General features: G+C 37.6%; 3 protein-coding genes and 1 long non-coding RNA gene across 11 annotated transcripts in view; 1 reads left to right on the top strand and 3 right to left on the bottom strand.

Annotated features, from left to right (window-relative positions):
* Positions 1-152: 152 nt before the first annotated feature.
* LOC107221345 (galectin-6) lies at positions 153-8758 on the bottom strand. 3 transcript variants are annotated; one of them, XM_015660291.2, is made up of 7 exons: positions 8075-8758; positions 3996-4081; positions 2074-2287; positions 1631-1828; positions 1472-1560; positions 967-1161; positions 153-883 (listed from the first exon to the last, which is right to left on the bottom strand). In XM_015660291.2, exons 1-7 carry the CDS (start codon positions 8168-8170, stop codon positions 733-735), a joined length of 1029 nt encoding a protein of 342 aa, XP_015515777.2. In that variant the 5' UTR covers positions 8171-8758; the 3' UTR covers positions 153-732. The 3 variants fall into 3 exon arrangements, with proteins under 3 accessions (XP_015515777.2, XP_046586370.1, XP_015515776.2); XM_046730414.1 differs by lacking the exon at positions 8075-8758 and adding an exon at positions 7850-8065; XM_015660290.2 differs by lacking the exon at positions 8075-8758 and adding an exon at positions 7933-8065.
* On the top strand, positions 774-17299 carry LOC124292731. Its single transcript, XR_006902639.1, has 3 exons — positions 774-897; positions 8837-8840; positions 17288-17299. It is a non-coding gene; the product is annotated as an uncharacterized LOC124292731 (long non-coding RNA).
* On the bottom strand, positions 9465-18046 carry LOC107221362 (glycogen phosphorylase). Its single transcript, XM_015660318.2, has 11 exons — positions 17686-18046; positions 14343-14444; positions 13550-13864; positions 13360-13471; positions 12749-13068; positions 12339-12649; positions 12163-12277; positions 11897-12079; positions 11469-11816; positions 10824-11153; positions 9465-10611 (listed from the first exon to the last, which is right to left on the bottom strand). Exons 1-11 carry the CDS (start codon positions 17926-17928, stop codon positions 10456-10458), a joined length of 2535 nt encoding a protein of 844 aa, XP_015515804.1. The 5' UTR covers positions 17929-18046; the 3' UTR covers positions 9465-10455.
* Positions 18047-20021: 1975 nt separating this feature from the next.
* The window catches only part of LOC107221355 (reticulon-1-A), a 45914-nt gene continuing 38241 nt past the window's right edge, over positions 20022-27694 (bottom strand). For all 6 annotated transcript variants that reach the window (XM_015660306.2, XM_046730407.1, XM_015660307.2 and 3 more), the window contains 4 exons: positions 23925-24132; positions 23633-23841; positions 22977-23082; positions 20022-21973 (listed from right to left, as the gene is read on the bottom strand). In XM_015660306.2, the coding sequence (XP_015515792.2) occupies positions 21919-21973; positions 22977-23082; positions 23633-23841; positions 23925-24132 (578 nt within the window). In that variant the 3' untranslated portion in view covers positions 20022-21918. The remainder of the gene's footprint in view (positions 21974-22976; positions 23083-23632; positions 23842-23924; positions 24133-27694) is intronic.

The following is a 27694-nucleotide window of genomic DNA, read 5'->3' as shown; positions in this document are numbered from 1 at the left end:
TAATCAAATGAAATGAAGATGCGATGTGAAAATTAGGATCTTCGCAATCTAAGTTTTTTGATGAAGCGAAACATTTTATCGAGTGTATACAAGAATCTCATTTGTATTTTTTGTTCGTTATCCTATTAATCTATTTTTTTTCTCTTGTGACGTTTTGGTATGTAAGAATGAGCGATCAAATCTGCAATATTGAAATAAACAATTCACCGACAGCTATTCGCAGAATATAGAAATGAAAAAATATAATACATAAAAAAATACTCCATCCAATTATGGAGATTAGAAACTTGTATCAACTTGACATGAATTAAAAAAGAAAAAACAAGAAAAAGAAAATAAAATAATTATCTACTCTTTGAACGGTCGGTGAAGAATTATACTTCTATCTTGTGTATTGTCAGCTCGTTTGTTTTTTTTTTTTTTTTTTTCACGTTACTAAATAGATTACCTCAATTGTCACTTTCATGAATATTTTCGGTTTGAGTTTCTTCTTATAATCTAACCATTCTGAGTTAGATATGATGGAATGAATTCGAGTGTTTTGAACGGAGCAAAATCTATTTAAATGAGCCCGTCGAAGGTACGTGAAAACGAACCTATATATATGTAAATACGCAGAGTCAAAATGCCGGATGGTTAAAAAGTTTGATTAATGGACTTGCTCTCTTAATTAATAGGTAAAGCTTCTTTGGCAAAAGGAATCGTTGTATCTAATCTACGATGCGATAGACTCTAGGGCGCGTGCGTGACGCAGAGTTCGTATATGACGACGTCACCGCAGATCTTGATGGTGTCGATACTCTCGAGGGAAACTCTATGTATGAATTCGCCGATCATCTTGCTCCCCAACCATATAGTATAAGCTTCGTACTCGCAGACCAAGCTGTATAAAAGATCGTACAAGAAATCAGCGATAAGGAAACTGGAAACAACTTACAGATTGATAATTCGAAACAGAATTCTTACGTTAACACGAATTCTCGACCTGGTCCCCAAGACAGAACGCCTTCGTGTCGTTCTTCGTGTTCCCAGGTTCCGTTCTGCCAACAATTCATAACAACGCATGGCTCCGCGCTACCGAAGAGAAACCGCGGGTTCAAGTGAAGCCCGATTTCCGGATGAGGATATATCGTTCGCCCTTTTTGCAAATTGAGGTAAAATCTGTCGAGAAAGAAGATGAGTGGTTAGTCTGACTGATTTTGACGTGCCAACCTATGAATTTTCCGCTCGGATGCTTTTGAAGCTAAGAAAACATTATTGAACAAAGCGATCGTTTTTTTTCCACGTTTTATTCCAACTCCAAATCGCACTAGTTTTAGATTACGAAGCGCCGCGACGATTGGGACCAAAATCATTGAATTAAAGTAATTCAATTTTCCATGTTCGGAGTAATTATAACAACTTCTCATACGGAAAAGTGGGAGTTAGAAATATGGAATTTACTGAATATGAGACCTCAAGTCTTACTTACGAGTGGGGAAGCAGCTTTAGTCGCCCCTTGACGGATATGCGAGTCCCGACTCTGATGCCTTCCGGAATGGAAACGGTGACCGGAATATCCTGAAGACCATGACACACGAGAATTAGCTCGTTTGTGACTTCTTTAAAGCGTTCAATATGATTGGCTCACCAATTTGTTATTCAACGGTTTGTCAGTAAAAACTTCGAGGTTGTATTTCGGCGGGTAATTTTTATAGTCTGGGTATTCTTTGAAGGTCGTTACCCTGGTTCTGACATCTTCGACATCTCCCTGAACCTGAAGTTCCGTCACAGCAGCTAAGGGGATTCGATATGCGAACGAGCAAAAATGCTCACCGTCAACGGCTATCTGCGGAAATACAGGGGAATGGCAATATGACGTTGAAGAGAGTTTTCGGTTCATTTAACGCATAATCAAGGTTCCGAAAACCTCGTGCAGACTGTCATGCTTCCATTATCTCACATCGAATTGATTAATGTTGGAACGGGGTAAGGAAGAAAGCCTTTAAAATTGAATCTGAACTAAATATGAGATGATGTCGGCCGACATTTTGGATCTCAGCCAAATATGTCGCGCAATAAAAAAATTGGTACCTGGTATTCGTTCGGGGTGCAAAATATCATTAGGTGAAAGTAAGTATCTCGGTGAAACAGAAATCCGCTCCGACCGGAAGACGAACATCTTTCTTCTTCTTGCCACTGATTTCGCAGCTTTGAGTTCCTGACTACGTAGCCCCTCTGCAATCGTGGATTGAAATGTAGAGCCACATTATCCGCAGATGAATTGCACGATAGATTCACCGAAAATCTATCACCAGAAAAAATCCCAATATTAACTTGAACGAACTTGATTTCATTTTATTCCCTTTGCTTTACCATTTAACGAAAAAAAAAATTTCACTAAAAGCTGGTATTTTCAGCCGGGCCATTGCATCTGCCTATCAGATTTAGATTGTTGCAGCTATCTTACGTTTTAATTCGTCAGTTGTTTAATAATTTCATAGAAGCGAGCGTAGAAGTGATTGAGCTCAGTCGCAGCATTCGATGAAAATGACAGAGTGAAACGTCTCTTAAGAGAAAGCTTGTCGATTTTGACAAGAAATGAATATACGAGTACCTCCGAAACGATGCTATGGAGCAGATTGTGCCTTTGAGATTCAATGATTTGTCAGTATTAGGATCAAACTAAGTCATGGAAATCATCGAAATATAGAAAATTTGACTTTTTCGTACGTACGTGTCACTTATTTTGCCTATTCTCCAAGCTTACGCATCATTGGTGCGATTTAGGCGATGATAGACTCATTATACATACTATATTCAATGCCGAACACAGATATCTCAAAATAGATAAGTTTCGTGCAATAATCGCAGGGCTAAAGAAGAACCTGTAATTTATGGCAATGGACGCATGATCTTATAGAATTAACGAGTCTCGAAGACTGGCATGACAATGTTACCGACGGATCTGGTGTATTTAATTGACGCACGCTCTTTCGCAGTGCATTTCTTAGATGAAACTCAATTATTTTTGCACATCTGTGTTGGCATTGAATACAGAATGGAGCTATCATCGCCTGAGTCGCGCCAGTGGTGTGTTGGCCTGGACAATAATCAAAATAAGTGACACTTACAAACAAAAAAGTAATTTTTTCTAGATTTCGATGATTTTCATAACTTTCTTAGATCCAGTACTCAGAAATCATTGAATCCCAAAGAAACAACCCGCGACGTAGCATCGTTTCAGAGATATATTCATTTTTGGCAAAGTGGAACTTCCTGAAGAGTTAGAAGTGCCCGGCAGAAAAGCATTGGTTCTAATGAAAAATATACCTCCCAATAACCATTTTTCCGCGAAAAAACTTCCGATTGTTAATAGCGGACACGTTTGAAAAAATTTCAGTTTGTTCATTCCTTTCCGAACTCTTGGCTGTGACATGTCGTCGCGTACGCTGGAGCCTGCTACATATAATCGATGGGTCCTATGAAAACAGACGTATTTCGCCGGGCAAATAGAACCAACGTATCTCAAAAGATGCTACAGCAAGTGTATACAGAGCTCTATACACAACTTGTAGCATCTTTTGAGATACACCCGTTCTATCTGGCCCGTCAATACATCTGTTTCCATAGGAGCCATCGATATGTACTCTAACGAAACCGTTCCTTGTTGTTTTATCCGAAATAGAATACGGCATATGTGTGCAATAAATAATGAGCCATTTTGTGTATAACGGACATTTTTCAATAGCGGACATGATTTCTGGTCCCGAAGGTGTCCGCTATTGGGAAGTTTTGCTGCATAATCGATTTCGTAACTCAATGTATATATAGATCCGTAAATGGATTTGATTCAATGACTATCTTAGGATAGTCTGGAACAAGGTGAGCGAAATAATCACAATGAATCAATGCGATCTATCAAAGTCTAAAGTGCAACTCCTAATTTTAGTAGTGGTCGTTACTCGCTGCGAATTTGCAATAAGGGGTTCGCAAATTCTAAGCCCACTACTCACCTAATCGCATTGAAGGGTACGTATCCAGTGACGATTACGGCAGTGCCAGGACTCAAACGAATTTCCTGTCCAGAAGACGAGGGAGACTGAAGCATAAAAGGAATGAAATGAAATTGAGTTATAAGATAGTGGATGCAATGACGCGAAAAATGTTATGGTACGTTCAAAATATGAGATCATATTAGCACAACATAAGTCGTTTACTCCACGCCTAATAATCCCGCAATACTGTGAAAACACTGTAACAGCTTAATTCTTTAAAGTTTTAAACATCTCAATATTCCAGCGATGTAACTTTACAAGTTTAAAATATGTAGAAACATTACAGCAGCGTAACTCTGTAAAGTTTCAAATATTGCTGATCGTTGACAGCGACAAAACTTTGCAAAGGCTAGACAAATTTTACACAACATTTTGACGTCTGCTTTTTCATATGGGGCATTCCATGATATCTCGATCAAGATTCTACGTCGATATCTCAGATTGCTTTTATAATTTTTCCTATGGAAGCACATGACAAAAAACGCGATCGCAATTTTTTCAGAATTTTTCGACTCGGCGTATCTGAAGTATTATTTAAAAACTTGGGAAAAAAATCACTTTCTAAAATCAGTAAAAATTTAGAAAAATCTTATAAAATATAACAAATATTTTTACAACTATTAGAATACGGAGTTTTTATGACTTCAAAAAGTAAATAAGAAAAAAATTTTCAAACAAATGTATTATAATTGGATTGCATGTTTGACATAAGAGTGACCATAGAAGCTCATTATAATATCTCTCTGATTAGAAATTTTTCGGCCAATATTATAGTGAGCTTTTATGTGCATTCTTACATCAAACATGCAATCCAATAATAATTTTAATTTTTTTTAAAATCATTTTTCTTACTTATCTTTTGAAGTTATGTAATCTCCATCTTCTAACAGGTGTCAAAAATTTTGTTATTTGTTATAAGATTTCTTTGACTTTTTTTTCAAATTTTAGAAAGTGGGTTTTTTTCAACTTTTTAAATCATATTTCAGATACACTGGATCGAAAAATTCTGAAAAAAAATGGCAAGGGCGTTTTTTATCGTGTACTTTCATAGAAAAAATTATAAAGCCAATGTGTTGAATCTTGATTGAGATGTCATGAAATGCCCCATATATATATACTTGCTGAATCGATTACAAAATTGCAGCTAATTGAATTATTTCTGCAAAATTGTACCTGCGATTACGATACATATAATAACATTGTAGCAATACGGATGAATGAAATAACCCAGTCTTGACATCTAATGACTGTTGAGTAACTGCAGGACTTGATTTTCTGGATGCATAGATTATACCGAGTGGCAGCAACCGGGTTTCGGGATAATTTATAAGGATTGGTAAGGATCCGTACATAAAGGAGAGTCAAGGTCGAAAGCTCGCCCGCGGTCATTGACCCCGAGCCCGTTTAACGAAACTATTCGCATCCGAGCGTAGGGGTGCATTTCTAGATCAGTTTTTTGGAGCTGTGCGCTCCGCCAGGTCATCCTCGATAGTTTTTTCACACACTCCACTGCGGATCCACACTGTTTCTGAAAATCATTGATCCGCATATTTTTCTTCTTGCATGCAACAAAATCTTTCAATGGTATTCAATATCCGACCAAGCTATCGAGTTTCGAACTCGGAGGTGCGCAGAGAAGCCTTTTTGTTCACGAAGTGTGTTACATATCGTAAGTAGTGACTTTTATTGATCCAGGAATAGTTGCGTGCGTTGCGTCGACGACACCGTCAATTCAACATGTATATAATAAGAATAATAGTATTCTCTAATACAATGTGACGATATGCGCCCACTATTGACCCATTGAAATGAACATAATTATTGTTTTTTCAGCAACGTTAACTGACAAGCGGAGACGTATAATTTCTGAATATTGTGCGCTGTATTTTTACCAGCAATAGAATTACTATTGAGATGCAAAACGAATGGTCACTTGCAAATCATCAAACACCGGTGATTTTAACTTTCAATTACACGGCGTGTAACTTTCAATTATACCCACGTGTTTTGCATATTGCACAAGTGCGAATGTCACGATAAATGAGGATCGGATGGCGATGAGATAAAAATATAAAAATAGCCTCTCTGCCTGTGACGAATTCAAACATTGCAGAAGGATAATGTGAATACAGAAACACTTACAGAAATTCATGTACATCTAAGGCTCAGTGGAAAAATTCAACTGGAGAAGGATTCAAGCATTTTTTCAAATCTTCTACAAGCTAGCAAAACTTAACAATTTTGTGCAAATCATATTAAATCGGTTGCTCCGGATTTTGATCACAACATTGTTTTGTCGCAAGACATTCGACGCGCGGTTACCAACGTTCGTTATTATACAGTTACACCAGGACCGTATATATCGAGGAATTACATTGACAAAAAAAAAGCATAGTACTGGAATTTAACACGAGTCTTGAACTATGAAAAAAAAAGCACTGGTTATCTGAATGATAAACTATAATATTTACAATTTTATTATAATAACATATGTCACCTGTGATCTGATATGAGCATCGTGTAACACCAGTCTTTGATTTTTTGTAAATAACTATTTTGGGAGCGATACCATGATTCATGCTTCTAACTGAGTATTTTCAACGAACACACTTTACCAATTCGAAACGGTATAGCATAAATTAAAGCAAATTAATGCCAACCATATCTTAAAGCGGCAGGATAATTTGATAGTACATATTTATAGCTGACCTGATCTCGTGTTAACATTTTGACTTAACCAATGGTTAAGCTTCTAAATTCTAAACAGAGTAAAACTGAGTATTCTGTAGAAATACTAGTAGGCCCGGTAGACGTTGTCTTGCTCTTTCCGGTAGGTGCGCAATAATGTGTTAACAATTGCCACTTATCGGATCTTAGCATAATTATGAATCATCGTCCGGAGAATACATATATATTGTACGAATATGACTTCAATCGGACAAGTCGTACAGAAGTTACACGATCACAACAAACCAACAGAACAATTATATATGGGGCATTCCACGCCAATTCGACCTGGGTTTTACCCTTGACCTCTCAGATTTGGCACGCGATTTTTTCTACGATTGTTCTCACTTTGAAGGGTCCTCTGGTTTTTTTCAACTTAATTTCAATTTTCTACAATTTTTAGAAACGATTTTATCGACCGACCAATATTAAAAATTTGAAAAAATTCTGAAAAATCCTGCGTCAGATATAAAAATTTTTAAACGTGGGCCGATTTTCCCTTCTTACTGTTTTCAAGCTTTTTCCAGAAAAAACGTCAAAAAAATTAGAAGCAAAAGTCATTTTACTATGGATAGTTGCTGAAACATTTTTACATGTCACATGGGATTTTTGAAAAAATTTTCAGATTTTTCGGAACCGTTTTATTATTTGTAATTTTTTTTTCATTAGTAAAATAAAGAAGAGAAAATATCTTTCGCGAAAGATCTAAATAATTTAAAAAATCCGGTGTGATATACGAAAATGTTTCAGCAGAATTTTTTTGACGTTGCTTTCCAGTAAAAGTTTGGTAACAGTGAGAAGGGAAAATCGGTCCACTCCGGGTCCAAGCTTGAAAATTATGATATCTGACGCAGGATTTGTCATAATTTTTTCAAATTTTTAATTTTGGTCGGTCGACAAAATAGTTTCTAAAATTTGTATAAAATTCAAATTGTGTAAAAAAAAAATCAAAAAAAAAACTGAATACCTTTCAAAGTGAGAACAAGCATAGAAAAAATCGCGGGCCGGATCTAAGAGGTCCAAGGGTAAAACCTAGGTCGAATTGGCGTGGAATGCCCCATATTAAAGATATATTTTATCTGCACCAGTGTCACGAAGCGTGCTCGAATGAGTCTTGACAGCAGTTCAAGAAGATTCGGAATATGTTGTGACACTTTCACGAACTTACCCGAGTCTGCTCGACCTGATCGGAACGTTCGGTGATCAGTTCTCGTGGATAAACTCCAGGAAAACAGCATTTGAACAAGCGGCACATCGCGCAAATACTTAACCAAAGAACAGAGCCGCGTCGATCAGTGCAATTTACTTACTAGCGTGACGGCATCTCTGTCGAACAGCTCGAACCTCTCGAAAGCTTTCGCCTTCCCCAATCGGGCGTTGAAGCATTCTACATGCGACGGCAGCATCACCGATTTGCACGATATAATATACCTCGCAGAAAACACCCACGTCGCTACGCCGCCTCTACACAATGTCACACTGATATTGCCGATATCTTCTGCGGCTGTTTGGTGCTGCAGTATAAATATTTATTAGGCTAGACTGAGCAGACGGCGCACTTTGAGAATACGAATTGTTAGTGTCAGTAGGCTGACCATTCGAATTATGTTTGGAAGTCGAAGGAACTCCGGTAACAATAAAGCGAATGTTGCATTCTAGATAACTTGTCACGAAGTGTACAGAACACTGTACGCGATTGGCGCGATCAAAACTCGCGGTGATCGAATGATTCTCACTTTCTGCGCGAGGAGTGCAATGGTTCAACGGCTAACAATGAGACGTAAATAAACAGGGTTTTCCGAACTTCGGAATCACACCCTCAGCTAACGTGGGAGCGACGATTATGCTTCTGCTATTGATATCGTTTAATGAAGATATGAATATATCCTCAGTCAACGTCGATACGTAGTTGATTGATTGTACCAACGATTCATGACTTGCTTAGGTTGGAAAGGTGTGTTCTCGAATCTCGATCACGTATCGCGTTTCATCTGAGCACGGATAGTGTTGCACTAATTCTGCTTTTGCCTTACAACTGTCCGGACTTCTATCGACACGAGGTTTTATGTAAGGGAAGTTACGTAGCGTACCAAATTTCAAATCCCAAATACAAGACGCAGTTTATTTTCCCTATTGAAAATTATTCGATGATAAATCACATAACGCTATGACCGACATTCGGACGTATTTTACCATGTAATTTAACATGTGAATACGAATTCATACATAACAAATCACGTAATACATCATCAAGTATAGATTATAAAATGCAATACATGAAAAATTATATGACGTTTCATAAGTTTCGGTTTGTCATTTGTTATGTATTAAGTTGTATTCACATGTTAAATTGCAGGATAAAATACATCTGAATTTTGGTCATAACGTTACGTGATTTACCATAAAATAATTTCAGTACGGTTATTAATAAGCCTTATCAACGAGCTTTTGCGCAACTATCTATTGAGAGCAAATACGTGTAATCAACATGTTCATTTTTCGCCAACAGTGAAACAAATTTATTATCCAGTTACCAAAGGTCTTTAGATGGGGTTTTATTTGGGCTTAGAACTTGAGATTAGGTATTTGTTACACAGATAGGATATATATTCACTTACTTGTAATTTTGAAGTAAATTTAAGATCCTCGGAGGAGAGAAGATGGAAAACACATTCCTAGAGTGGCAGCAAATGGTGAAAATTGTGTAGCAACGATACAATTTATTTTCATAGGAGCAGCTGGCCCACATTCATACGAAAATGGCACTTGAACACAATGTTAATAATTAACTGATGAATATAATATTTCGATAGTGTATAACTTAACGTATAATAATATAGTATATTTATATAACATCATACGAATGTGATTTATCCGGGTTAATTGCTTAATCGAAATACCAGCTGTACGAGAGCATTGAAAATTGATGTATGCCCTCAGGGCAACAAGTACGTGTAGTAATGAATATCCATGTATGTACTAATATAATCCTTAAGTAAATAACAATACAATTAAAATTTCGATGAGATAAATTGATTTTGATTTCAATTCATAACTTTTCAATGTTTAGAAACCTGGTCATTTTATCGCCACGTTTTCAGCAATTCACTATCTTACATAGTTATACAATAAGAGTTGCATTTGCATATTACACATTGACAGAGAGATTTGATTAGCCCCCCTACTAGGTGAGCTACTATATTATGTGCTTTCTAACGTTTCTCTTCTTTTCATTCATTCGTCTTTAGAACACGTTTCATTAATTACGCACAACATAAAAAAATTTACTATCGATTGCATTACATATCTTTGACGTGCTAATTTTATATATTTAATCACCTAATAACATGCACTATTAAAATCTTTGAATATAAACAAAGTTGTTATCTTTGATCAATTGTGTGGTATTTGGAAATTACTATTAATCTTGCTCTCGAAAGTTAAAAAATTTCCTTACACATGGTATATATGCGCGAATAACGAACTACTAGATAAGTGCTGACACTTGAGGGAATTGGCGACGATCGTTGTTTCTCATCTGCGAGTGTAAACGCGATGTTGAAAAAGAGACCGCAGCTCAGGTATCGCGTGTACATACAAAGTGAATGAATGTTTCAGAATTGAACGAGGAGGTGGCAGTCTGGGGAATTCCTTGAATTTCCCAATCTGTATATTTAATAATTATCTTCGTTTAAATATCACGTGGCTCGTTCGGCGGTGGGAGTTTTTGCCAAGTCGGTTCAACGCCCCAAATCTCACGAGCGTATTCTTCGATTGTTCTGTCCGACGAAAACTTGCCCGACGATGCAATATTGTGAATTGCCATTTCCACCCACTTGCTCTCGTCCTGGAAAACAGAAATTTTGTGAATTCAATGTTTGCAATGTGTATTTAAAGAAATATGAATGGTCTAAAGTTGAAAATCGAAATAAATCTGCAATAGCGATTGAAAAATTAAGCATGATAGTGGAAAAAGTTATTGGAACTACGTATAAACTGTTTCAGCAGTTTGCGGGGCATAGGTGAACAGTGCATTAATCTACAACAACTTGAACGGACCTGATAAACTTTGGAAACAAGATCTTGAGCTTTAATGTAGGCTTCATAGTCGGCAAGAAGCAGAAACCTGTCCCACTTCAACAAAACATCAGTGATATCCTTGAACTCGTCAGGATTACTTGGACTAAAGAATCCGCCCTGAATCTGATCGATGCACTGCTTTGCTTCGGGTAATTTGTTGTAGTAGTCATAAGCGTTGTAGCCCTTCTTCTTCAAGTCTTCAACCTCGTCGACTGTCATTCCGAAAATGAAGATATTCTCGTTGCCCATTTCTTCGGCCATTTCGACGTTCGCACCGTCCAAAGTTCCGATCGTTAAAGCACCATTCAACTGCAACAAAGTTTACATAATATTGAATGTGAATATCTATAGAAAGTCGTAACTCCGGGATCATTCTGGGGAAAAATTTTTTTTACTCTCAAACATTGTGATATTACTGTGCTGTTTCTGCAATATTTCAAATTTACAAAGATACGCTACTAAAAACTTATTTGAAATATTGCAAGCTTCACGAAATGAAGCTGCAGTATTGTCGTAATATCAAAATCATCGTAACATTAGGTTGCTGCAATTTTTTTGGAATATTCGAAACCTCACAAAGTTACGTTACTGCACTGTTCCTGCAACAATATGTGCTGTACATACCATAAACTTCATGTTTCCAGTTCCCGAAGCCTCAGTGCCAGCCGTTGAGATTTGTTCGCTAAGGTCAGCAGCTGGGATAATCTGTTCAGCCAACGTGACTCTGTAGTTTTCGAGGAAGATCACTTTGAGCTTGTCACCAACGATCGGATCGTTGTTCACAACGTTGCCAACGCTGCAAATCAACTTAATAATCTTCTTCGCCAAGTGATACCCAGGGGCAGCTTTACCACCGATCATAATTGTCCGCGGCACAAATGGCGCCGATGGATCCCTCTTGATTCGATTGTAGAGGGTTATTATGTGCAGGCAGTTCAACAGCTGCCTTTTGTACTCGTGAATACGTTTCACCTGAACACAAATTGCAGATATTTTCAGATTCCGATTTCTTACTCTAAGCATAACGAACTATAATCGCCAACTTGGCTCACCTGAATATCGAATATCGAGGCTGGGTTTATTTTCACCCCATAATCCTTTTCCAGCAATTGTGCCAATCGCAGTTTGTTCTCCTGCTTGACCTTGTTGACGCTGTGCTGGAAGCCCGGATCCTTTGCCCACTGTTTGAGCTGTGCAAGTTGGTCCAAATGAACGGTCCATTCGTCTCCAATTTTCTGCAATGGCAATTAGCGTTGCATTGAAAGTAACGTTTAAGTCTTAAGCACTAGTGAGACTGTCGTTATGCACAATCATCTACCTCAGCAATTATATCAGACAAAGTTGGATTGCACAAAAGCAGCCATCTTCTCGGAGTAATACCGTTGGTTTTGTTCTGGAATTTCTCCGGGGTCATGGCGTAAAAGTCACGGAATCTGAAAATAAAAGGGCAGTGAATGATGGTCGACTGCTGGTGAGATTAAAATTCTAACTCACACGACATTTTTGATGATTTCCGAATGAATGCGAGCAACTCCATTAACAGCGTGGCTTCCAACAATGGAAAGATGAGCCATGTTGACGCGTTTCTCGCCGTCTTCTTCGATGAGAGACATGCGGCGAATGCGTTCCAAATCGCCGTTGAAGAAGGCCTTGACCTTCTCGAGATGCAAGAAGTTTATGTGATAAATGATTTGCATGTGCCGTGGCAAAATGCTCTCCAACAAACTGGTTGGCCAACGTTCCAGGGCCTCTGGAAGAACAGTGTGATTCGTGTAGGCGCAGGTGCGAACGGTGATGTCCCATGCCTAGACAAAAAAAAAACTGAAGTTCATGTCCTGAAGACCACGGTATTCCACTAAATTCGGGTTTTTTTGGCAACGGAATTCACACAGTCAAAAATGCACCTTTTCCCATGGCAGACCCTCCACATCAAGCAAGACCCTCATCAGCTCGGGAATCGCCAGTGAGGGGTGAGTGTCGTTCAACTGGATCGCAACCTTATCCGGGAAGGTATCAAAGTCCGTTCTATGATGATCCCGTGAGCCGAATTTGCTCGACTTGTAGCGACGAATAATGTCTTGAAGTGTCGCGGCGCACATAAAGTACTCCTGTTTCAAACGCAATTCTTTGCCTTCAAAGAAATTGTCATTGGGGTACAAAACCCTAGAGATATTCTCTGCCAAGTTGCGATCGATCACCGCCTGGATGTAATCACCATCGTTAACTGAAATTGAAACAAACGCAGTGTAATAGCCTCTGGAATTTGTCTAGAATAAAAATAACTAACAGTGCCATCGAAAGAGATACGTAGCCTGCAAGAATGGTAAAACTATTTGTATTCAGTGAATGGGTGGAACTCTCATGACACAATAATTAGGGAACAGTGTAACCAAAAACTTTCTACAGCCATACGTGAGCTCGTCGACCCAAAAACAGAGAGGAGAAAATTAGTTACGACGTGACAATTTCATACGCAATGAAGCAGCTTCAAGGTGACCTGAAGGCGAGTACTCACAGAATTTGAGATTGAATTCAACGGGAGACTTTGCTGACCAGAGCCTTAGAGTGTTGACGTAGTTATTGTTGTACCCAGGGATCGGGCTGTCGTACGGCATGGCAAACACGACCTAGAAAGAGGAGAAAATTGCAGGTCAATAACTTGGCAGTCGCGAGACGTTTTGGTTGTATGTTGAAGGAATACACACCTGCGTGTTGACCCATTTCTTTCCTTCGGGGGTGTCGATCACATGTCCGTAAAAGTTCACTGGAAGCATGAATTCGGGCCGAGCTTTTTCCCATGGATTGCCGTACCGCAGCCAATCGTCGGGCTCCTCCGTCTGCTCGCCGTTCTTGATCTTCTGCGCAAAAATTCCGTACTCGTACCTTATGCCGTACCCGTAGGCGGCCAGACCAAGGGTCGCCATGCTGTCCAAAAAGCAGGCAGCCAAACGCCCGAGTCCTCCATTACCGAGTCCAGCGTCCTCTTCGAGCTCCTCCAACTCCTCAATGTTCAAGCCCATCTGCGTCAATCATTCAACGGGTCATTACGGAACATTCGTGGATCAAAAATACCTCACATTCAGTGTTACACTTACAGAAGAAAAATCAAATTTCTGATACACCCTCGAAGTTTCGGAGCTTAACTTCAACTTTGAAGATAATCCCGAAGTTGACGGTTAAACCCGACTGTTCTTGAGTGATAGCTCTCAACATTTTGGGTTTAACACTCAACCGTGATGATAAGGCTCTGATTTCATGGTTAAATCCAATCCTTCTTCACGGTAACTCCCAAGCGCAATGGTTACACCCAACTATTTTAAGGAAGAACCCTCAACATTTCAGGGTTTATTCTCAAGGTTGCTGGTAAATTCGTACCACCAATTGAGTTCAATTGGGGTTAACTTTCAAGTTCGGGCTGTGTATTTACCCACAAAGTTGAGCGTGAATTTGAATTTTTCTTTTTCGTAAGAGTAAAGGTTTTCTATTAGTATTCCTTACTTGGTACATAGCTTCGTCGCAAGCTCCTTGGATGCCCAAGTTGATCATTGTGTTTTGTAGGGACCTGCCCATGTAGTATTCGAGAGACAGGTAGTAGACCCTCTGGAAAAAACGAGAAACAAATTTGAAATCTATGCATTCAATTGAGTATATTTTATTCCATTATTTTCTATAAGCATCTTAACATCCGACCTACACTACATCGAGATCAAGGATAATTGTAAGTGCAGTTTTTTACTGGTACATTGCGGATCAATTACCTTCTGTTCTCAGAAGCCCTATGTTAAGAATAGCTTGCATGGTACTCCGGTAATGATTATAATAGTCATCATGATACTTCGACGTGGTTTAACATATTTGCCAATCAAGAACCGCTATAAACTATTACACAATTACGCTTATACAGTATATTAACAAGCTCAGATCGTGCATTACTATTTGTTACAGTGAGGGTTTATTACGGGCGCCAAGTAAACTTGAAGAATCCAGCGGGTGTCCGGTGTACAATCAATTCCATGAAACGAATTTATAGAACCAGCAGAAATGATGGAACAAAGATTATTTTTGGAATGTAAAATTGCAGTAGTTAATCTTGAAAAATATTTTGGAACCACAGTTTTTGTTTGAGACAGTTGAGAGGTTTTTTCTGCGTTGAACTATTGAAAAAAAATCACCATAGAGCCGATTATACGATCCGAAAGAAATTTATCATTAGCTATACATTTTAAATAGATGAAAAAGAAATCTTGTCCAAAGACCTCGCGATTTCGATGATCCCACAGTTTTGTAAAATGAACTCATACCAAGTAAACCGTCATATTTTCGAAGAATTTGCAGAGACCAGTTCATAAACCTCACATAATACAGGCATTCGACGTGAAAAAGTTTTCACCTTGCATTAAAAGCTGTGCATTCGGTTATACTCGGAAAACTGGGAACCGATCCAAAAACGGTCAGTCGGCAGCTGTTTCAAATTCACAGGTCTCGCCTTTACATAACTTGACAGTTTGCACCGAATCGTTAGATCAAATGAAAATCAGAAGAAAATGTATAAATTTTTGTTTTCGATCTTTCAGCAACTTTTCGTTCTTCTAGAGTTACATTTCAATTGATATACGGATAAAATTATACGGATGATATTCTGTTACTCATTTCAACCAATCTTGGACCTACTGCTGGTGTATTAGAAGAGACTGTTGTACCTTGGCACACATTTCGATTTGTTGTCACACACATTGTGGTGCACGCGATATAGTTACCACAGTTACGTGGACTAGGAGAAGGTAGGGCAGATCTTGTTTATAGTTTTATTTCGTTGCACAACCGATGGAAAAGGAACTCAATACGCTTTTGCATCTTTCTGTAATCCATTGACTTCCAATTTCGAGTGCACATGAAACCATATCGTATCATCGTGATGGTTTTTGAAAAAATTCGTCTCACTGTCAGTCTCAGGTTGAAGAAACCTGGTACATGTGTATATTACATGTACATATGTACTAGATCGATTCTATATGATCTAGTGCGAATCAAACCACGCCTTCTATCACGTATATAACTGACCGAGGTTTGACCTTCGCGGTTCCGATCAAGGTCATCGAACTTCAATCACAACTTGAATTATTTATTCAGAAAAATACATGTGACTCAATCGAGTGATCGTGAAACTTGAATTGCGTTGGCAAAAGCTTGCACAGTAATTTCAGATCGCCTTATCATGTTAATATTCGTTAACACCTGACGAAGGTGGAGTTATAATTAGGTATGCAAAAAGTTATTTACTTCAGTAATTCATTTATTTCCTAATCAGCACACATAAAACTTCAACGACACGTAATCAGAAGTTAATCGTGTAACAACAAATTCGTATCGCTAATACAGACACAAATGAAACTAACTTAATCGATTTGGACAGTCTAGAGTCTAAACTAGATTCCGTGACTCATTGAAAAGACATTCACCTCAGACAGCAATAATCTAGAAATACCGCATTTTCAGCTTCGATTGCTGCTAATGGGGTGCTAAGAGAGCTTTGACTGTTTGGTGACGATTTGTAAAAGGCTTTAAAGCAGCGATTGTTCATCGTTGGTCTAAGGAACGGATTTTTTTCGAACTGTATCTGCAAGCAGATTCGAATTTTTGTAAATAAAATCATGTATTGGTACTCCGTTATTGAGATAAATAAAAGTTACCTCAGTTTAACATGAATTACGTGTAATCTGCATATGCCATCACGACAACAGAGGAGTTATTTTTAACTGAAAATTGGCATCGCCAAAGTCAGCGTAAACAATTTTTACTGTCGACTCGACTGTCAATCGCGAGAGAGAAGACGCATCCACGAAAAAAAGGGCTGATCTTATTGTTAAGCCGTAGTGAATGGCTTTCCTCCGCCGGTGCAAGGACTTCTACCTGCGTGTATTCAGGTAAAACTGAAAAAAAAAATAAGAGGCATCCATCTGTCCTTCCGAATCGGTTTCTATGCCGTTAAAACGTATCTCGCAACAGTCCTGCTGTCGTATCTATTATAAAATAAATTCTTTCTTAACTACAACACCGTGGCTTTCGTGAACTCCGAATGTCACTGTTATTATATGTTTTCCTTTTCCTACTACTTCGTAGGTACTCAAAGTTGGTTCATCAACGAATATGATTCTCCGTACAGTTTTTAGACCAGACTAAAGGTGTGCACAATGTAATTACCCAAAGAAAAAATGTATTAACAATAACTAAAACTGTACCCATAATTTTAATCTTGCCATGATGGAAAAATACGCTAGGAAAGAATGCTAGTGACGATTGTGTCACTGTCAATTATCGTTGGTCCCACACGGTTATTGACATTTATATTATGTTAACGATGATAACGATGGTATATGTACTTGGTGAATAGGCGACCAAGGTCTGATCGGTGTTTTGACTAACGACATCTTCATGGTTCATAGGGGCACACGTCTACCCGCCCGAATTCTGATCATTGAATATGTAAATTCAACCGCATTTCTGATCTTGACACTGGCAGGGAGTAGAAAACATCGACCGATCAAGCTTCATCTAAGACTCTGATATAAAGTTGTTGAAGAGTAAATGGTCCAGACTTGGTGAGCCATCCAAATCACAAAATGACGATCTCGATACTAAATATCGCATTAGATGAATATTTGTTTGTTTAGTCCGATAAGTCAGGATCACAAGTGAAAAATTTAGCCGTCGATCAAACCGGATCGATCAAAACTTCCGATACATGAATGACAAGCTTGGGATGGGGTTTGGATAAGAAGTTATTCGGGTGTTCGACGGTAGAGTTGGTTCTTAGAAGTTGATAAATTGTCGAGATGCTCACCTTGGGGTCCTTTTCGTAGTAATACTGCTGAGTGCGAATCCATCTGGACACTAAATTGTCCTTGACACTATGGGCGAGGGCGAAGTAATAGTCCCTAGATGTGGCGACGTTGCGATCCTTGACAAGGGTGTAGTGGAGGTGTCGGTTGAAAGTTTTTTTGAAGTTTGCGACGTTCTCGACGTCAACAATCTCCCGCACTGATATCTGCTTCCTCTTCTCGTGATCCACATCTGATATGGACATTTTCCAGTCAGGCTTTATCGCTGTGTTTCGATTCGGAAACGGATCTTGCACAGCTCCTATGTCAGTATCAGATCTGAAGCCGCCGACACGAGAAAAGCGAATGATATGCCGGCTAAACCGAGATGGAGACGGTCACCTTGCCGCAAGGTCGCGCATGCGCCTTTAAAGATACCAGCTAAAACGTCGCGCGCAAATTCGATGCCACAACTGACAACGAGAGTGTTGTTACGGATAATTGACGGTGCAGCTTACCAAAACCTCACGTCCATGAATTCTTACCCATTTCATCAACGGACAAGAGTGATTTCCAAACTGTGGCTAGAGAATGACACTATTAATCGAAAACTGAGTTATCAAATTACGAAATTATGCTAGCGTCTATTACAAACTGCCTGATTTTCTTTAAATTAAGAAATATTTTCGTTTTTCTATTTTAAAGGCAAACAGCATTAAATTGTGTAGAATAATGATACTCTTAACGTTTTCGCAAATCAATACAATTTACTTATTGTTAAATTCTTCATGGATTGAGTGTGGCTAACAGGGCTCATATATTTATTATTACACTGAATTAAAAATACCATCTTTTCCGTTTTCTTCTTTTTCAGCCAGCAACTGAACGGAAAATGCGTTTTCTATTTACAGAGCCTCTTCTCCTCCCCAGCTTCATTCGTGCTGCAATTTCTTGATAATTAATTTCCACTAGATGTACTACTTGCAATATGATTTTACTTTGATTATTATTTAAAAAAAAAAAAAAATGACAGATGAAACGCTTTCTAACAAATTTTATACTGGATCTCAATATATTGAATATGCTGTTTTGTGGATATAACAAATGAACGAGAATTTGCAGATTTATAGATGTATCCGAGAATCATTGAATATATTTATTGTGCTCCATGATCGTTGATTGTGAAAACTCACTGAATGGCGAGATGGTACTAAAACGGTCTTGACATGTTTGTGTTTTTCAGATCATTTAAAAAATATGACAAGTATCGACCATACGCGATCGGAAAATTCAACTTTTTACGAAAAAATCATATTTACACAGTCCAAGGTTGAATAATACCGCGAAATTTTTTTTCAAACGACCAGAGATCGTATACTTGAACTGTACAGTTATATCTTTGAATATTAGAACATACAACTTATGCAGAAGAATCGATTTATTAGGTACGGTGCGGTGTATGATGAATACAACAGTACGTTATTGCAACAAAAGCAGCGTGAGACTTGTCACTGAACTGTTTTCAGCCGGATTGATCTACCACTCAGAACTTCACCTATTTTTATAATACCGCTACATGACTTATTATTTTCTTATTCGTTTTCTGTCATTGGTGGCTGTTATTCACTTTTAGATAAAAATATGATCTAAAGCGTAAAATATGAAGTTGTACAGCATTGTTATAGAGTTCCAATCTTTTTCCGGATCCGATGTTAAAGTTCTTGACAAGGTTGTTCGAGCGACCTTAGGTGACCTCTGTAGAACCTCGGCTCATACTCGAGGGATACAGCGTTGAATGAATTTCATCGGTTTATGTAACCTAAATATATCAATACTTAAATATAGAAATATATTCTAAATTTAATTACTTTCGCTGAATTGAGCGCCGCGTTGCGTTCACCGGGAGAATAAGAATCTGTTAAAGCTGCGGAGAAATGCGAAATCAATTTTCGCGGTATTACCAGAGACACAAGATGAAATCGCACAAATAGACGTCGTTCGTTTTCAAGCACGTGGGTCATTGCACCCATTAATCAGCACTCGACTCTATACTTCTAAAATAAACGTACCAGGCACACATTGTGAAAAAATCTATCGGAAAGTTTATACGCCAACACTAACGACATTCAGATTTCATTGTAGGTGGTACTACAGCCTACGAAATCAAAAACTGTCTGTAAAGCGATTTTCGAAATTGCGGGTTCAAGAATCGACTTCATTAAAAAAATTTCAGAACAATTTGCTCGCGATTTCGTTATCTTTGGAATTATCCATACATGTTATACAGCCGTAGTTAAAGAAAAGATTTTTTTAAAAATATTAACAATAATAATAATAATAATAATAATCGCAACAATCATTATTATCAATATCGTTTATTTATAAATTAACCGTGCAGATGCAGATGCAGATGCAGTAATGAGACGTCAAGAAGCAGTACGCGTATTACAATTCAAATTCTTATAACACTTTGCTGTAAACTTTTTTTTTTCTTTTCTTGTTATTTTTCTTCCATCAAAACACGTGGTCGCAACATTATTATACATAGATAGTAAATTCATTTATACACATACATATGTGTATATTTATATATGTATATATATATTCATATATATATATATATAATGTAAAGTTGTATCTTCATCGTTTACCGTAATAAATATAAATATATGTATATATATATATGTGTGTATATATGTATAAACATATGTATACACATGTTTATTTTTGTCGTTATAATTCAATATTTACTTCATTTATATATTACGTGTGTATATCTATAGTTATATTAATAATAATTCGTAATAATAATAATAATAATAATAATCATTTTCACCATAATTCGTAATAATAATAAAAACTATTAATTCGCAACGCTCATAATATAATAATGATGATAATAATAATAATAACAATAATAATAAGAATGTATATAAGGAGATATATTGACTCGCCAATTTTTTTTTCCTTTTAAATTCATTTTGTTTATTTACTCTTGCTTTTCTTTCTTGTTATAACAAATAAAACTCGGTGACGCTCGATCGATATATAATATAATGTCTTAAGAACTACCGATAAAAATTAGGAAAGAAAAGAGGAAAAAAAAACACAATTTCGTCAGGCGCGTTTACGCTGGATTTCGATCATATAAGAAGGTGGAAACGCATATATTTAACACAGTCGCGGACGCGTAGCATGCGGCATAAGCTTTTGATGTATACAACGCGTCAATATATATATAGGGACATAATAATAATAATTCTCCTAAGTTTAAATAGCTTCTTTTAGTTGCGTAAAAAGGAGTGTACTTAACTTTCTTATATATCATCTTATAATACATGATTATTTGTTTCAATTATTTTCCATTTTTTTTTCCTCTTCAAGTGGTCGTGACGGTGCGATGAATTTTATTATGGGGCATGCAGGGTGGAAAGGAGGAGTAGTGAGGGAATTTGGTTATAGTGTGTAAGAGAGTAATAATTAGGTACGGAGAAGAGCAAGACAAGAAAAAAAAAAAAGATGTTTTCGAAGTAGGACAGATAATAAATACCTGTAATGATAATTTGATCAATTAAAAATTGTCGCAAAATTAGGGTTTTTACCCTATATTGAGGAAGATAAAATCGTTAAAGAAGACGTATATATTGTATAATTGTTAAAATTATCCCCAATCGCGGTTTATAGCTCTCTAATTTTATATATATATAATATATATATATATATATATATATGTGTATGTTACCACCATAAACAACGAATAAGTGTTGATAATTAATTAATTAATGAATCGCTACGATACTTCATTACTTGTTATAATTTAATTTTTTTCCTTTTCTTTTTTCACATATTCTTCGAGGAATATACATATGTATACATATATTTAGATATCATATATATGCGCGGGCCAAAACAACGTTGACTTGGCTGCATTCTTCTTCTTCTTCTTCTGCCCCCCGCCGATCTTCGATTTTCTCAAGAGCCATCTCAATGGGTTAAACCATTTTCGTTTCTCGCGAATTTCGTCCTCAAGGTTTTCTTCTTCGCTCCACTCTTTTCCTCCATCTTCTACTCAAGCATTGCTTACTGTTCCTCATCGTTGGAGCCCCAACTTTACGTTTTGAAGGTTCTCCTTCCTCGCTTTGTCTCGCACCCTCACATACATTCACACAAGCATACACGCAACACACAACGCACACTTAGCGACTCCTTCGTTTGAATTCGCACTCTCGATGAATTATCCTCCCCCCTTCAATTCATTACTCCTCCTTCGTTGGCTCGGACTTCTTGCCAATAGGGATGGCTGCCTTCACTCTGTAAAACAATAATAATCAACTTGATAAGGTTTGGCAAAACCTGGTGCAAGATTCCTAACGCCTAACAGTCCGTCAGGGTTTTAACAAAACTTGACTTCGACTAGACGAAATTATGAAACTTTAAAACAGTAATAAGCCAGTTTAATTAGAGCGATGAGAGCGTAAAACGATGAAAAAAATGGCCTACTCGTCGTCGCACAACTTCGCCGTAGTGATCAGACGGTTGAAAGCCGCTGTCATCTGCTTCTGAAAAACCCGATCAACGCTTTGGCAAAGGATATCTTTTTCATCATGACTGGCGAGTGGCGAAGAATTCTCTTCAAGGTTCTCAGCCAACGAGAAAATGGTTGATGGTAGGAAGGAAACGGGAGGGTTGGAATCCTCGGGATTTTGGGAAGCTAGATTATCGCTGGAACCGAACACGTATCTGTACGTTGTATTCCACCTATGCAGGAAGAAGATTTTGATTCGTGATACCGATTTTCAAAAGCCTTCGATGTCCAGTGATGGATGAAAAAGAGAGGATATGCAGATTCGCTATCAAATAAAATTACTTCAGGCAGCGTTAGGTTGACTTTCCAATCAATTGAAAATAAACTTGTCAAAGTTTTGTCGAATTTGGAGAAAGCGGGGTAAAATGTTTTTTCCTTCGAACAAATTGGACTTTGTACAATTTTCACAAGGTCCAATTTCATCCAAGACCGCATTTTGCATCACTGTTCCATTTTTCCACCAGACTCTCATTTTGCGCCACAACCTGTGACTTGTTTGCCCCACTTTCACCGATGCGCGGATTACCAAAAATTCGGCTTATATTTTTATCAGATTATTACAGATCACAGTGATAACCGTTGTAAAATGGATTGTCGTAGTCTAGTGTATTACCTCTGAATCGAACAAGTACAAACTAAACAAAAATATGAATAAAAATTTGCCACACCATTTGGTATAAACCTCATTCATTTAAGGTTCAGAACAAGAATTCGATGAAAGATACGTACTTGGAAGTTAGATCGTTAATCTTTCCACGAACAAGTTCGATGTTCTGGTCGATCTGCGTCTTGTTCGTCTCATAGACTTTCGGCAACGTGAACAGAGCGACCACACCTGAAAAAACGTTTAAAATGCTATAAAATTAGTGTGTCAACTTTACATTGTTTTCACAACGATCCAAGTCAAGTGTATCTTAGATATATATGGTTAATTCATTTGCACATGTATGTACTCGAAGAAAACATTTTCCTCCTGGCTTGGTAATAAAGTTAACAGCCAATACAGTAGAACATCGACTATTCGAACCGTCGGTTATCTGAATGGCGATTAGTTTTCATCCGTTGCAGAGCTATGCAAAAACAAGACTTAAGATGGAATTTTACATCTTGTTATATATGAGCTGACATTGTGAAGCAGAAGGAAATCCTTTTCTTTGTCCCAGAGAAATAGATAAAATGTACTTTTGACACGTCAATCGGTTTTACGTAAATATATTCTATCACTTTCATCGTATCAGCGTTTTTCTCCAACGGAATAGTGCTATTCGGATATGCGAATTTTCGATTATCCAAACGATATTCGGTCCTATTCGGTCGATAATCGGATAATTAATTTACCTTCAAGGGGGCAAAAGCTACCAGTGGATGATGTCGTTAAAACTCACCGATGATGATAAGGGTCATGCCATTGAACCAAGCACCGAGGTAAGTGAGGCACCACAAAAGAACACCGAACTTGAGGGAATCGACCAGATCCTCAACTAGAAAGAGTCTGCGCAATTCAGCAATGGCGGCATTTGCGTGAGCAACTGCAACGTCAGCGATGTCGTGGACTTTTTCAGCTGGCACATTGAGGTCGACATCCAAAACGTCCCTGGAAAAAAGAGTCTTTCAATATCTTCCATTCCGCCGCGGGAATTCCTTCCCTGAATAACATCAACCCATTCCGACGCTCACTTGAAAGGATGCCCATCTGATGTCTTCTGAACTGCTTGCAGGACAGTTTTGTATACGCGGAAAGCGACTGTACCGGTCAGGGTGATGAGGGAGATATAGGCCAGCACGCTGATTAGACTGAAGTAGGCTAGAGACAGGAGCACTCCAAGAGTCACGCCGAATACGATTCCAGACTTCTTAGGGTCGCGCCAGTAGATCAGGGCCTCAACTGAAAATGAAAACACAATACTTTACGATCAACATTCAACTTAATTGTACTCGTTTTGAGTTAGCAATGCTTTCTTCAACTCGTCTCAATTGCTATCGCGTTCGACTTTTCATGCTCCCGTTTATCTCACATCATTGCAACGTTTCGCTGATCCAGCAGTCGTTCAAGACGCATGATCATATGTAAAAACAGGTCGCAGAAGTGAAAAGTTGATATCGCCAGACCTATAAATAATCTTTGCAATTTTTATGGCCGCAGTTTCGAATTATGCTCTTTGGACTGCATCCACTAACGTTGTAACGAAACCGAAAATGAGTCGCGTCATGAAACAAATGGTTACTGTTTATATATGCCTTAGAAAGGAAGAGTTGCGAAGCTTAAAAGATTTAACCATATATTGAGATTGTTCGCTGCGAAGCGGCTATTCTTAGCGGCTTTCTTATCCTTAATCTGTTGACAACCGCAGAATGAGTTACTTTTACTCTTTTCTCCACCACATGTACCTCTGAGGGCATCCCTGTTCCGACCTTTCATAGTTCCAAGACATGGAATTGTGTTTGTGACGAATACCTACATGAAGTGACGCAGTGTAGAAATACATTGCTAAAGTCGACTAAAAATTTAATGTTTTCCGAGTACCCTTTTCATTGGGTTTTGAAGTGTATGTAACAGGATGTTTCGAAAAAAAATAATTTGCTATTTTCAACCATGACACAACCTAAAAAGTTTGTTTAGGTTAAAAGAAAGATTCTGTGAAAAGATGAGCGTTTTACGTTATGTGGAAGATTTCGCTCGGTTGATTTTTAACTTTTTTACATTTTTCTGAGTTTATGGTTCTAAAAAAATGTTTTTTTATTGCTTATATCAATCATAATATCAATTTACGTCACAGAGAAGACCCCACACTTGTAATATTATGTCTCCAGTTGATGTTTGACAAGTGTATCTGGCGACTTTTTCATTATTAATTTAATCTCATAACATAGTTATAATTTAATGTGAACTTTTAATTTAGTAGAATAAGATTTTTTCCGAAACACCCTAGTGTATCATGTTATTTAATTACATATTTTTTGATATTCGATACATTCAAAGTTCTGTTGAAAGCATTTCAGCAACAGCTGAAGGAAATTTTAGCGTTAAAAATTCGCCTATATTTCTGTGAATTAAAGTTTATTCCGTGCCGTTATGACGCTCTGCCATAACTATTCTACTACTTGTAATACCAAGCCAATGAATATCCTTCAGGAATGACGTAACACGTGCTACACACGTGACCCTAGTTTTACAGTCTGCAGGTGACATCAGCTACCGGATGCTAAGTTCCAGAATTATCTTTTCGTATTCACAGTCTGTGTATTAAATGGAAATTTCTTTGTTTCGATTTTTTTTCGTTTTTAATCACTCCTTGAAACCCTTAAATTGATCCGAAATATTTCAGCGTGATTGAGCTAAACCGACTGATCGTGCGTCTCCCTGAATAAAACGACAGGGTTTTCTACCAACGACAGAAACGCTCGAAGATTGAGTCACCGATTCTTCTTTTCGACCCAACGACAAAGCCTAGCTGGTTTTTGTCGCCGGTAAGATAACCACAGGAATATTTCCTCCTGGGGGACGCCGACGTGCAGTCGCCCACGTTGGTTGGTATTACACGAAACTGCCGGGACGCTGAAGGCGTCGCAAGGTCGAATGGTCGGCGTATTTTAAGACCCAGCGAGAGTAGAGACTAATAGCGATTTTACCTCGCTATAAGCACAGCCCGGTTAATTGTCAACAGAATTGTCTAATAAGGCCTTCGTTGTAGAACCGATTAATTGTCTATCCGGGAGAAAAAATACAAGGTCCGAATTTGAATACTCTCCAAATTTCCGGTACCAGTTAACCCGGGTTGCTTGAAAATACCTAAAATATAATTAAACGTCTCCGAGTTGCCCACATAAAGTAATTTTGTATTTGTATACTGACGTCAACGTCTTGCCAGCTGTAGACTTTAATCCTTCATTTGATTAATTTTATTTGTTATAATTTTTGCTACCCGTTTGGATGCCAAACACAAGTAAGAGGCACGAATTGAACTGATATACCAACTATTGTCGATGTTATAAACATAATGATGATGATTGAACGAATTTCTATTCATAATACATTTAGACGGTAGAAAATTATTGAAATCAATAAAAATAACCGTGTAACATATGGCGATCCCAGTTTATAATATATGCAATTGCTATATATCCGCAGCGTATGGAGAAGTTCATTCGTAGCCAGTGGAACTGGTTCTCCAGTGTTCTTAACGGTTTATCATTATACCTGAATATGTATGAGTTACACTGAGAACAGATTTTATTTACTGTTAACATTTGGATACGGCGAAATAGATGTTTCGTTATTATTATCAAATTTTACTCAAGGCAAATAATGATCGATAGAATTTTGTTAATAGGTAAAAAATCATATCTAGCTCAACTAAAAGTTGATAACAATAATGAAACCTTTATTTCGCCATATCAAAATAGACGTTTGTTAACAGTATGTAAACTCTTTTCTCAGTGTAGAATCTTATTGTCAGAATTGAGGATGTGACGTTCGACTACGTTCGAAATTTGAATTGTACAATTAATAATCATAGAAATAAAAATACTAAGGTTCTACACATTCTGAAGAATCACTTAAACCTGTGCCAAGAGCAGAACATCTTGTTCATACAGTGATTATAGAAAGTTTTGGTTTTCATTTTTGTCGCTCAGAAGTTGGTGAGTATTGAATAATCAGAAACGAAATAAGTAATCAGGTGGTTTATGTTGCACCTAATCCTAATTCACCAATGTTACGATATACGAACTCTAAATTTTTTCAATCCAACACTTGATCTTCCGTTCCTCCATTCATAATGCACAAATACGAGACGACCGTGAAGGCCGCAGAGCTGGTGAGATCAAATAACTATTAGACAACCTAGATCAGAGCTACACGTGATGGTGACAATCAGTGAAAGTGATACACCGTGAAATACGAGAATACTGAAAAAGTTATCTCTTTTTACTAACCCGAACAAATATGAATTGCCTGATTTGAGCGATTACGTATAAACAGATGACAAGATTCGAGTGAGATTTGAGATGTAAGAAATTTTTACCTTCGACAACTTCCTAATGTATAACAAAAAAACGTTGGAAGCTAAATAGAAAATGATCCAAAATGACAAGTTGAAAAGAAATTGTAAGATGAAAGCGACAATTAGCGGAAGAAAGCCAGAAGAAACAAAAAAAGAAAGTGTGAAAAGAAAAATAACCGAACCAATCAATCATCACCACTGACGTGCGAACCTCTTTATAACTAGTGTATATTTACAACTACTGCCCCAATTCGCATTTATAATGAACATTGACAAGAACGTGGCAATTGCAGGCGCAGGTATTTGATCCCAACATATGTTACCACGGACTTATCTGTAAAGCAACTGTGAAAGTTGACTTAGGGAGTTGCAATCAAAAATCGAAAGTGCAAGATATAAAATAATAATAAGCATCCTTTATCATGTCAATTGTAAGTTGTAGAG

The sequence above is a fragment of the Neodiprion lecontei genome, chromosome 2 (assembly GCF_021901455.1).
Source record: "Neodiprion lecontei isolate iyNeoLeco1 chromosome 2, iyNeoLeco1.1, whole genome shotgun sequence".
NCBI lineage: Eukaryota > Metazoa > Arthropoda > Insecta > Hymenoptera > Diprionidae > Neodiprion > Neodiprion lecontei.
This window is presented reverse-complemented; position numbering and strand designations above follow the sequence as displayed.

Excerpts from the sequence above, each read along its gene's own strand:
- LOC107221362 (XM_015660318.2), bottom strand. The coding sequence starts at position 17,928 with ATGTCCATATCAGATGTGGATCACGAGAAGAGGAAGCAGATATCAGTG. Across the intron at positions 12,278-12,338 it reads GAAATCATCAAAAATGTCGT|ATTCCGTGACTTTTACGCCA; the intron begins GTGAGTTAGAAT and ends TTTTATTTTCAG. Across the intron at positions 10,612-10,823 it reads TTGTTTCCAAAGTTTATCAG|GACGAGAGCAAGTGGGTGGA; the intron begins GTCCGTTCAAGT and ends TCTGTTTTCCAG.
- LOC107221345 (XM_046730414.1), bottom strand. The coding sequence starts at position 8,002 with ATGCTGTTTTCCTGGAGTTTATCCACGAGAACTGATCACCGAACGTTC. Across the intron at positions 2,288-3,995 it reads GTACCCTTCAATGCGATTAG|ATTTTCGGTGAATCTATCGT; the intron begins GTGAGTAGTGGG and ends TTCTGGTGATAG. Across the intron at positions 884-966 it reads GGTCGAGAATTCGTGTTAAC|CTTGGTCTGCGAGTACGAAG; the intron begins GTAAGAATTCTG and ends TCTTTTATACAG.